Source organism: Danio aesculapii, chromosome 8 (assembly GCF_903798145.1).
Source record: "Danio aesculapii chromosome 8, fDanAes4.1, whole genome shotgun sequence".
NCBI classification, from domain to species: Eukaryota; Metazoa; Chordata; class Actinopteri; order Cypriniformes; family Danionidae; genus Danio; species Danio aesculapii.
In genome coordinates, this window is record NC_079442.1 from 46,370,094 (window position 1) to 46,382,479 (window position 12,386).

General features: G+C 32.4%; 1 protein-coding gene across 2 annotated transcripts in view; it reads right to left on the minus strand.

Moving 5' to 3' along the window:
- The window catches only part of LOC130233851 (protein SSUH2 homolog), a 29,773-nt gene that overhangs the window by 6,751 nt on the left and 10,636 nt on the right, over positions 1-12,386 (minus strand). The window contains exons 1-8 of one of the 2 annotated variants that reach the window (XM_056464087.1): positions 11,308-11,432; positions 9,676-9,780; positions 9,454-9,529; positions 6,139-6,268; positions 4,812-4,872; positions 3,585-3,706; positions 663-725; positions 341-423 (exon numbers count right to left, since the gene is read on the minus strand). In XM_056464087.1, coding sequence (XP_056320062.1) covers positions 341-423; positions 663-725; positions 3,585-3,706; positions 4,812-4,872; positions 6,139-6,268; positions 9,454-9,529; positions 9,676-9,778 — 638 coding nt within the window. In that variant the 5' untranslated portion in view covers positions 9,779-9,780; positions 11,308-11,432. Of the gene's footprint in view, positions 1-340; positions 424-662; positions 726-3,584; positions 3,707-4,811; positions 4,873-6,138; positions 6,269-9,453; positions 9,530-9,675; positions 9,781-11,307; positions 11,433-12,386 lie in introns of those variants that run through there. The other variant, XM_056464086.1, reaches the window with a different exon arrangement.

Here is a 12,386-nt window from a genome sequence, read left to right on the forward strand (position 1 = left end):
TATTGACAATCAGAAACAAATATTGCTTAAGGAGGCTAATAATATTGACCTTCAAATGTTTTTAACAAATTTAAAACTGCTTTAATTCTAGCCGAAATAAAACAAATAAAAAAAAGACTTTCTCCAGAGGAAAAAACATTATAGGAAATACCTTGAAAAATTCCTTGCTCTGTTAAACATCATTTGGGAAATATTTAAAAAAGAAATACACAGCAGGGCTAATAATTTCGACTTCAACTGTAATTAAAGTATTAAAATCAGAACTAAACAAGAACAGAGAAACCTTTTAATTTAATAATTTAATAATCATGTTTAAAATGAACAGATACAGAGGACTTACTTTTCACGACCACGGCCATTGCAGTGTGAGCATCGTTCATCAGTAAGACGGAAACCAGAACCATTACACACCCAGCAGACTTTCTGCACACGGACAGCAACAGAGAACAAACACGTCTTATATTAGGTCATTATATGATGATGATGATGATGATGAACTGAACGAAAACCATTCTCATGTGCACAATACTATTCTACTTGGATTCTTCTCTAGGCATCTCACAAAAGCATACTTTACAAGGGTCATATTCTCCTCTGGGGGGAATAGCATTGAGGATAAGGAAATGTCTAGCATGCGGATGGTTCAGCCAAAATCAACTTACATTTCCAGCTCCAGCACAGGTGGTGCAGGGGTTTCTTCCCATTCCAAGACACAAATGACAGTTCTAAGGTACAAACAGAATGAGATTATAAATGTATGCATTGCGAATCAAGAAATGGCTCTGCAAAGATTCGGAGATTTTCCAAAGGCGTTTTGATTGTTTCTTGAATCGAAAGTTTTACAAACATCCGTTCTCTGCTTTCCCTCAATTCCTTACACCACTAGAACTTAAAATAATCTTTACAGAGTTCTTACACCTTTTCCAACTTCAAATTCCAGCACTTTCAAGATGCATTTTCATGCTTTTCCAGCACCTGACTACCACGGTAAATTACGTTTATATATGCTATGTACTTTTTCACATTTAAATCCATTGTGCTATTTTAAAAAGCACAATATGACATTTCAACTTAAATTGTTGAAGACTTTAGAACAGGGGTCACCAAACTTGTTCCTGGTGGGCCGGTGTCCTGCAGATTTTAGCTCAAACCCTAATCAAACACACCTGAACAAGCTAATCAAGGTCTTACTAGGTATTCTTGAAACAATCAGGCAGGTGTGTTGAGGTAAGTTGGAGCTAAACCCTGCAGGGACACCGGCCCTCCAGGACCGTGATTGGTGACCCCTGCTCTAGAACATAGATTTATAATGAAAGTCCACCAAAAAATGGTAAAATAAATAAATAAAAAAGTTCAGTTATTGGATGAAGTATGTTTTTAAGCTTAGTCTCTTTCTATCTGAAGTTGATATCTCAAAAAATGAGCGTACAGTCATTGTTTGGGTGTAGTACCAAACTTTCATGACCAGTCGTTCATGATTTTTTAGGTGCATTGCTATTTTTTACAGTTATATACGTTTTAGGGGCAACGATGCATTCTGGGTGAACGTCTCCTAAATACATATGGAGCTACTAATATGCCAAAACAATCTGAATTTGATTTGTGTTCATTTGAATTATTAACAGTTGTAAGTTAATAAAACTGATTATTATATGCCTTTTAAAAACGGTTTTGAATTTGAATTTCTTAACTTAAAGCATAAGGTTAAAGTATAGGTCAGAATCAGCTCTTTATCCCTCAAAACACCAAAAGCTTAAGCAAGTTTGCTCAACCAATGTGATGTAATTTAATTAAATATATGAATTTGGTTCACTGAAGCATGCATGTTAATTACTCCTCCTGAGCCAAACAAAAGCCAGCAAACTCACGCAGCTCAGTGATTGAGCAAAATGCTTAGTTTGCCTTATTGGTGATCATCTACTCTTCCCTGGTAATGACCCCTGACCTACTTTCTGCAAGATCTGAATTTCACAATCTGAATTTCTGGTTTTGAATTTTAGAATATTGAATTTGATTTAATGAATTTCCTCATCTTGAAAACTTAAAACTGAATTTTTTCAAACCCAATGTCTGCAGTCTATCAATTCAGAACCAATAATGTTAAGTTTGAAATTCTGTCTATAAAAATCTGAAAAAATTCAGTTGTCTTAAATTTCAGATGTTGAAATTCAAATTCAAGTTAAGAAATTTAAAACTGTTTTTAAAAGGCATATAATAATCAGTTTTATTAACTTACAATTGTTAAAAATTCAAATTAACACAATTCAAATTCAGATTGTTTTGGCATATTATTAGCTCCATAAATGCGCACATCCGGTGAACATTTTGCAATGCATAAATTGTTGCCGTGCAACCGGTTTTCAATCACACAATAGCTCCCAAATATATTTTGAGCTCACATTGATAAAATTTCAGGTGCATATGTAACCAAAACGGTCGCAATTTCGAGCCCAGCAATTTCAAATTCAAGCAGGTTCAAGCACTTTGTAAAAATCCAAGCACTTTTCTAACCTTGAAAACACCATATTAAAAATCAAGCATTTTCCAGTATTTCCAGTACCCGGAAAAACCCTGTCTTTAGTACAATTAGGAAGGGTTTAGGGGTGATATGGTGGCTCAGTGGTGTTTAGCACTGCCACCTCACAGCAAGAAGGTCACAGGTTCGAGTCCCATCTGGGTCAGTTGGCATTTCTGTGAGGAGTTTGCATGTTCTCCTCGTGTTGGCGTGGGTTTTTTCTGGGTTTCCCCTACAGTCCAAAGACATGAGCTGGAGGTGAATAAAATAAACTAAACTGGCTGTAGTGTATGTGTGTGTGAACAAGTGTGTATGGGTGTTTCCCAGTACTGGGTTGCAGCTGGAAGGGCCACTGTGTAAAACATGTGCTTGATAAGTTGGCGGTTCATTCCACTGTGGCCACCCCTGATGAATACCAGGACTAAGCTGAATGAATGAATGAAGTGTTTAAGCTAATGAAAAGAGTGTTCATCATGAGCTGTCTTTGCATTAATCTCTCACCATAAAGGCAGAGGTGCACAAGTAGATACTGTATGACTACTTAGAAACCATTCACACTAAAACTTTTTCTATATAAATGAGCCAGTTTTTCATTGTTTTTCTGTGTAAACATGCACTTTACGGGATGTTTGGGACATTACGCTTGCATTTCGTGTCTTTTGGAGGATCTCGCATAGGAGTGCCATGTTTTAAGATTTAGAATTTTAGAAAAAGTTTTATGCGCATCGCTACTCATCAATATCAGTTTCAAAGCAGTGGACCAATCAGAGAAACTCGGAGGCGGTAAGCATTGCATGCCTCTGTTTAAAGTAGCAAGTTGACAACAGATTTATTTGACAGCAAAATGAGGGAAGAGGTGCTTCTCAAAAAAGAAATTGCTTTGATTGCAATAGCGTTACTGCGACACCTCTCAACTTGACCTGTTATTAAAACTTACCTGCTTATTTTACTGGCTTGTCCATTTTAAAATTGGTAGAGCTGGAGTTCATTTTTTTAACCTTACAAAATTACTTTATTAAATAAAATAATAATAATTATTACAAAGCATATTATAGTATCTTTTTATTACCTTAACGGATGAAGTGTAAGGCACTTTAATGGTCTGTTTTTGGTCTTGAAAGAAGGCTGGAGGTTGAGCAGCGATCTGCCATGGTCCTGGAGCCGGCTGAACTCCAGCATCCACAGGCTGTCCTGAAATACCACAATGTCAATGGCTACCATTAGCAAATGTCCTACAAACATCTTCTTTTTGGTTCAACAGAAAAAGGATACTCACTAAAAATAAATGTTGATTAAACTTTCATCATTTGATCCATGTAAGACATGCTTTTTTTGGTCTTATTGGTACAAATACGAGTGAACTGGCTTCCAGAAACTTAATTAAATACTGTTTTGTTTTATTCAAGCTCTTAGCTGATCAAGCATTTGCATGATCATGGAGAAGGCCCAATCATAATTGTCCACCTTAGCCCTTCCACTTCCCTCTACCCCTCATTTCTCATGTTCACATGAAGGGGTAGGAGGATGTTGCAATTCTCTTTTGCTTGGATTTTTACTACAAACAAGCATGTGATTTATTACAAGCATATGATTTTATTACATTCATAATGACTTTAATGTGTCATGAAAAAACACTACATTTTGATACACTCAAAAAATGCCTCTTGTTCACAACAACTTATAAGTTGTTATACAGCTTATTGAAAACACTTTTTTTAGGACAGCTTAAATGTTTTATGTTCAATCCCCTTAAATTTGGACAAAGTTAACTTAAAGGATTTGTGTCGGGAAATCATGACATAATTGTGTGGAGCATAGTACCTTCTAATACCTGCTGCAACATATTTTTGATAAGGCATAAAGTACGTTTTTTATCACAGAAGAAAGCCAGGAAGGCGTAATGGCATAAGTTATAAGACTGAAGGGCTTTATTCTGCGAAAACAACCATCTGGATGTACTTTATCCTGTTTATTACATGGCTACTTGCCACAAAACGTACACATTAGACACAAAACATTGTTCTGAGCTGTATTTATTAATTCTGTAGTTAAAGGCAAAGCTGACAGAATATTTTCATCCCTACCGTTTCACACTCTTGTTTCGAGGGCCAAGAGGAAGGCATGGGCATAGGGTTAGGGGTATAAAATAGAATTGGGATTGGGTCAAACTTTCATATCTTGCAGAAACGTGAGATCAGACTTGTATCCATTTTTAAGGTGTGAAATGTAAATGAAGCAAGAGAGGGATCAATGTGACCAACATACTTTATGCATAAACAAACCTGTGTTTGTATACCTGAGTATGGTTCCTGACTCCATTCAGTAGATCTGGACTCCGTGAACGTTTCCAATCGATACTGACAACAGAAGTGAATAAGCAGACAGGGCTCGGATTAACACCTAAATTATATCATTACCATTATGTACAGTGCTCAGCATATAGGAGTACACCCCTCTGAAATCTATCTTTTTAATTAATATTTTAATAGGAAGCTTTACAATATTATATTTGTACATATACATTAGTCAGTACAGAGCAAAATCTGGTGCTAATCTAACAAAGTATCTTTCAATATATTAGTACACCAAAATTTTAATGTTAGGGAAAAATATTAAGTTACAGTTTAAAAAATAAGGGAAAATCAGGAGAAACAAATAGTAAATCAGTTAAATCAGTCATCTGCACATCAATAACTATCTGGTTTAGCTCAGCTACTAAATACGACCTCCAAAGACTACGCCGAATAGTTCGGACTCACTGGTACAACCCTTCCTACTCCCCAAGAACTGTACTTATCCAGAGCGAGCAGAAGGGCTGCCAAAATCACTCTGGACCCCTCACACCCAGCACACTGCCTCTTTGAACTTTTACCTTCTGGTCGACGCTACAGAGCACTGCGCACCAGAACAGCCCGACACAGAAACAGTTTCTTCTCTCAGGCAATCCATCTCATGAACACTTGATGATAATAATTGTGGAACCAACATCACTACTTGCTATACACTTTTATACACATATACACTTATTTAACAACACACTTTACATGCCAATTTGCACATAACAGCTGCACATATAACGTTGTATATAGTAATAAACACATACATACACTTGTCAATCTGTATATTTGCACTCACTACTTACTTCTATTTTTAAAAATTTATTTATTATCTGTTTTTTGTCCTGTCTCTGTAATCCTGTTGCACTGTAGAAGCTCTGTCACGAAAACAAATTCCTCGTATGTGTGAACATACCTGGCAATAAAGCTCTTTCTGATTCTGATTCTGATTCTAAATATATAATTTAGCGGAAATTTGTCAATTTCTCTTTTATTTTTTGTAATATTTCACGTGAATTTAAATGTATCATCTTTCTATTTCTAAAGATGTTCGGTGACTAAAATGTTATTTGAATAAATAAATCTGTTTAATAAATCTGTATAGTTTAAATGCGCTAAACTATATTGGCTATATTCACTGAGAAATGGATCAAAATATTCATTTTCAAAATGGGGTGTACTTATATATGCTGAGCTCTGTATGCCTAAAAAAACTGCGATATTTTCCTCCAAAAACTGAAGTAGAAAAAGACACTCATAATCAAGACGATTTAGTGTAGTTCTTACTCTGTAGGTGTTAAAGGACTGCATATTGGTGATAACTCCATCTTCGACTGGGCCAGAACTGTAGCAGCATTTGCTGGAGACGTATGTTGCGAAAGCTTCACGTGCTCTTTCCTCTGAGATGGAAGGTATACTGATAACAAGAAAACAAAAAAGATCAATACACAATGACCTCTGCTCTTGTACAATAAGGTGTGTTTTACAGCATTTGTCAGTCTTGCTACTGAAAGACCATTCAGTAACACTTTTATTTTATTACTTTTATATACTAAGCTAATACACCTGACACACCTAATGCAGGTCGTAGTGCACCGTAATGAATGAACAAGGTGAATCAGCACGTGTTTGAAGCTTCTGAACTTTCTTTGAAGCTGAATCTTCCCAAAAATGTGTAAATAATATATCAAAGTATTTTTGTGAAATGTGAAAATAATATATAAATAGTTTATAATATAAAAAAATAAATGATATATATATATATATATTTATTTATTTTTTATTTATTTTTTTTTTTATTATAAACTGTTTATATATTATTTTCACGTTTCACAAAAATACTTTGATATTTCAAATATTTAAAATACAATCAAAATACTTAGAATTTTTTGTATGTGCGTATATATATATATATATATATATATATATATATATATATATATATATATATATATATATATATATATATATTTATATATATATATTTATATATATATTTATATATATATATATATATTTATATATATATTTATATATATATATATTTATATATATATATTTTTATATATATATTTATATATATATATTTTTATATATATATATTTATATATATATATATATATATATATATATATATATTTATATATATATATATATTTATATATATATATTTTTATATATATATATTTTTTATATATATATATTTTTTATATATATATATATATATATATATATATATATATATATATATATATATATATATATATATATATATATATATTTATATATATATTTTTTTATATATATATATATATATATATATATTTTTTTTATATATATATATATATATATATATATAAATATATATATATAAATATATATATATATATATATATATATATATATATAAATATAAATATATATATAAATATAAAAATATATATATAAATATAAAAAAAAAATATATATATATATATATATATATAAATATATATATATAAATATATATATATATATATAAATATATAAATATATATATATATATATATATATATATATATATATATATATATATATATATATATATATATAAAACATAAAATGATACATTTTTATTATTGTTTTTACTAAATAAAAATATTAAACAAACTAAGAAATTATCAATTCTTATATTTTAACAGTATTTAAGTCACAGCCTTAATAATAATAGCGAATAATAAATCATTAAGTCCAACAATTTTATCTCTGATTACTCATTAAACTAGGCAAACATTCAAACAATGAAGCAATATTTGACCCTGGAGCACAAAACCAAGTCTTATGATGCAATATCATGACCGGCAATAGCCAAAAATTCATTGTATGGGTCAAAATAATAAATTCTTATTTTATTGCAAAAATCATTCGAATATTAAGCAGATCATGTTCCATGTAGATTTTTTTTGTCACGATATGTGAATTTCCATCTTCGATACGATACCTTGAAAAATATCGATGTTTGATACTATTTTTGATACTGTGGGGAACAAATTCTGCAACATTGAAAGTGTACAAATGAAGAAAATAGGGGAAAAATAACTTAACCATATAACGTCAGCGGTCCTTAAGTACAAAAGACTAAAATTAAACACAAAAAAAACTAAATTAGAGTAACCTCATCTTATATTATTATAATCTCTTCATAATAGGGCTGCACAATATATCGTTTCAGCATCGATAATGTAATGTGTGCATCCGCAATAGTCACATCGCAAGATATGCAATGTTGAGTCTGGATCATAGTTGACCAGGAGGAGCTAGAGAATTTTATTTAATTACTTTTTTTTGCATAAATCAAATAAATTTTGTATAAATAAAGTAATGTCTTGTTTCTAGTCCATATATTGTGATAAATAGATTATTTTACTCCACTGGCAGATAATTTTGCTTGCTTTAAGCAAGGCTTTTTTGCCTGTTTGTTCTAACATTAAAAACTAAATATTTTTACTTGATCTAAAAATGTTTAGATATTTGGACTAGAAACGAGACAAAGCAATGTAAGAAAAACATTTTTTTGCATTGTGATTATTCTATATATATATACTCTACCTGAATACTGTTAGACTCCCCAGAAACCTGCCAAATTGTGCTATTCCAATGTTGTGAAATTTTATTCATATACAAAAATACATAAAGCCACAACCATATCACCCTGCAGCCCAAGACAGGTTACTCACTGAAGGTAAGCAGGGCTGAGTTAGGTCTGGTTAGTTGAGTCTGGTTAGTACTTGGATGGGAGACCACATGGAAAACTAGGTTGCTGTTGGAAGTGGTGTTAGTGAGGCCAGCAGGGGGTGCTTAACCTTCGGTCTGTGAGTCTTAATGCCCCAGTAAAGTGAAGGGAACGCTATACTGTCAGTGGCTGTCGTCTTTGGGATGAGACGTTAAACTGAAGTCCTGACTCGCTGTGGTCATTAAAAATCCCATGGCACTTAATAAAATATCGCAATGTCTGTCTTGCAGCCCTAAATAATAATATTATAAATTTTCCTTAAATATTATATTTTCCTTAAATATTATCTCATTTTCCTGCTGGAGAGAAGAGAGAATGCGAGAGAGCAAAGCCAGTATCAATACTAACCAAATACTAACCAATACTAAACCAAATAAAGATTGTAACATGTTAAATATTTCAGTATTGATATTTATCGGAATGTAAATATTTTTGACGACACTATTTCTCATTGTAAATATATCAAATCTCAATTTTTGCTTTGCTAAAATCTTTATTTGGACAACTTTTTACACAATTTTCCAAGTAATTTTTATTGTTTTAAATATTTAAGATTTTCAAATAGTATCTTACCTAAATATTCTCCTATCATAATCAAGTATACATCAATGGAAAGCTTGTTGATCAGCTTTCAGATAATGCATACATCTAAATTTCCAAAAAAAGACACTTATGACTGGTTTTGTGGCTCATGGTCACATATAAAAATATATTGGGATTCATTGCATGCCTTGTGCTCTTTTTCTTTCTTTCTTTCTTTCTTTCTTTCTTTCTTTCTTTCTCTCTTTCTTTCTTTCTTTCTTTCTTTTTCCACAAATGAATGCACTTACTGCCAGTCTGGTGGGTGGGGGGCTTGTTCAGGCACAGGCATCGGCACGGATGGCATTGGAGGAGGAAGATACCCACCTTTCCAAAGAAAACACATCTGTGACAACTAATAGTAATCCATTCATGAGCTTTTGTGCTCTGAACATCAGTCATACAGCAAACTCAAGCTATTACATGTCCATTCCCTTCTTTTGTGAAATAGACATAACTAGCATTCTTCTTACCGCCGCCGCCGGCCAGCGTTCCTTCATATCCAGGCACTGTGTCGAACATGTTTGCAGGAGGTGCGGTAGGTCCAAAATTGTTTGCAGCAGGCAAGGCCGACATGGCTGAATGACACACAAAGTAGTTAGAGAAGATTTTACTGTGACTTTAGACCCAGAAAGATTACTAGCCTTTGATAAAATTCATTTACATAAAGGTCAGCATATGTTTACACATTTTTGTGTAGAGTATATCTATTGCACAGCTTTCTAAATATATATTTGATTTTGGTTAGTCAGTCAGTCAGTGGCATGTTTTGAAAGAGAATTTCATTAAAAGGATTATAAATAACCAGCTATTATTAGTCTTCAGCTGCTTTGCCAAAGGAGCCATAGTTTCAGTAGTCAAAATAGATTCACCCTCCTGTGAATTTTTGTATTATTTTCAAATTATAAGTGAGGATTAAGAGAGCAAGGACATTTTCAGTTTTTCCTATAATATTTTTTTCTTCTGTAGAAAGTCTTATTTCTTTCAGATTGGCTGGAATAAAAGCAGTTTTTCTATTTTTACCCAACAATTTTGAGGTCAATATTACTAGCCTCTATATTAGAAATATTTTTGTTACTGTTATCCATATCATAACTTGCTTAGTTAACATAATAACCTGCAAAAGTCTATAAATGGCACTTTATGCTGAATAATACACTGTAAAACCCAGTAAGTTAAAGCAACTCACTCTGTTTGAGGAAACCAATTGCTACAATCAATTCAAGTTCAAAAACAAATCCTAATGAGTACTGTGAACTTAATCCATTTGAGTAAATGAAGCAATTTGAGCACAGTAAAACCCAGTAAATGAAGAGAACTCAAACCAAGTAAAACCCAATAAGGCAACTCAAACTGTTTGAGGAAACCGATTGAAACAAACCATTTGAGTTAAAAAAAACTAATCTATATGAGTACTGTGAACTTACTCCATTTGAGAAAATTAAGAAATTTGAGTACAGTAAAACCCAATAAATAAAGAGAACTCAAACCAGCTGAGTTCTGTAAAACCCAGTAAGTTAACGCAACTCAAACCTTTTGAGGGAACTGATTGCTACAATCAATTTAAGTTCAAAAACTAATCCTAATGAGTACTGTGAACTTAATCCATTTGAGTAAATGAAGCAATTTGAGCACAGTAAAACCCAGTAAATGAAGAGAACTCAAACCAACTGAGTACTGTAAAACCCAAAAGGTTAAGGCAACTCAAACCGTTTGAGGAAACTGATTGCTACAAACCATTTGAGTTAAACTAATCTATACTGTATGAGTACTGTGAACCTAATCCATTTAAGTTGAAGTAATAAGATATTTAATTAACTCATTACCTTCTACACTGAGTTCAAAACTCTTTTCAAATGAGTAGAATTTACTTTCATTCAATTTTGAGTTAACTACACTCAATTCATTTGATAAAGCTGTTGGTTTTACAGTGTAGTATCTTACAAAATGAGTAGACAAATACTATGTACTATCCTCATGGCATAAGAAATTAGTTATTAAAAATTATGTTGAAAAATCTCAGCACTTGCAAATACTTTTACATTTTCTAATCATTTTGACTTCAGCTGTATGTTGTGTTATGAAAGCAATATTTACAGACTTACTTTTAGCTTGTGAAGAAGTGATTATAGTTTGCAAAGACTCCTATATTCAGTGTTTTCCTCTTGCTATAGATTGCGTGCCCCAATGCATCCGGAATGAGCGAGTCTGCTAGGAATGTGTAGCTTACATCTAAGAGCTGCTGCTATTGGTTGAAGCTGAATGGAGGAGGGGATGGGTCACTCTTTATTGTGTGCAGATGTAAACTGAGAAGCCCCTTTAATTCTCTTGTGAGAAAGAGAGGTGGGCTGGGCTAGATCTGGATCTGCCACAGGGAAAACAGATCATCTTATAGTCATTTCCTTCCCATTTATTGTTGTGCAATGTGCATAATAGCGTAATAGCGTGTTATTTTAATGTGCTTAATTGATGATATATAATAAGTTATTATCTTTTTAACTGTATTTCGCTTATATTGGTTTTGTGTCTTGTTTAATGTATTTGCTCAAAGGGATAGTTCACCCTAAACTGAAAGATTTGCCGTCATTTTACTGAACTTTATTTTGTCTTTTTGAGTTTCTTTTTTCTGTTGAACTCAGGAGAAGTTAAAACCTGCAAACCACTAAAGATAAGTTTTCATTTTTGTGTGAACTATCATTTTACAGTTTTTCCCAGTGGCTTTGGTGCATTTCTCACAGCACTATTTACATTTGCACAACAGTTAATGGATTTCTCTAAATAATTACTCATTTGTGCACATCATAGTAGCAGTTTCTCATTCCTCCCAGCAAACTGCGAATGCTTTTGGACATGCATCAACTGCTTTCATACAACTCTCTGCTGTTTATAACATTCTCATTTACTTATGTCATGTCAGTCAAAATGAACTAAACTTGTGAATGCTGAATAGTCATTCCATATAAAACTAATAGTCCTCATTTCATTACTCGAGTCATTACATACACAAATGTTGAACTTGTCATCAAAATCTGTCAAGCTAATTTAATAAAACAAATTAAAGCTTTCTTCCTGAAAATGTCTCCTAAATTGAACAATTTCATGAATGATTTACAGACCTGTGTATGTTGTAGGTTCAGTTCCAATATGGACTGCACTATTGTTTACAGTTGTGCACAGCTCTACC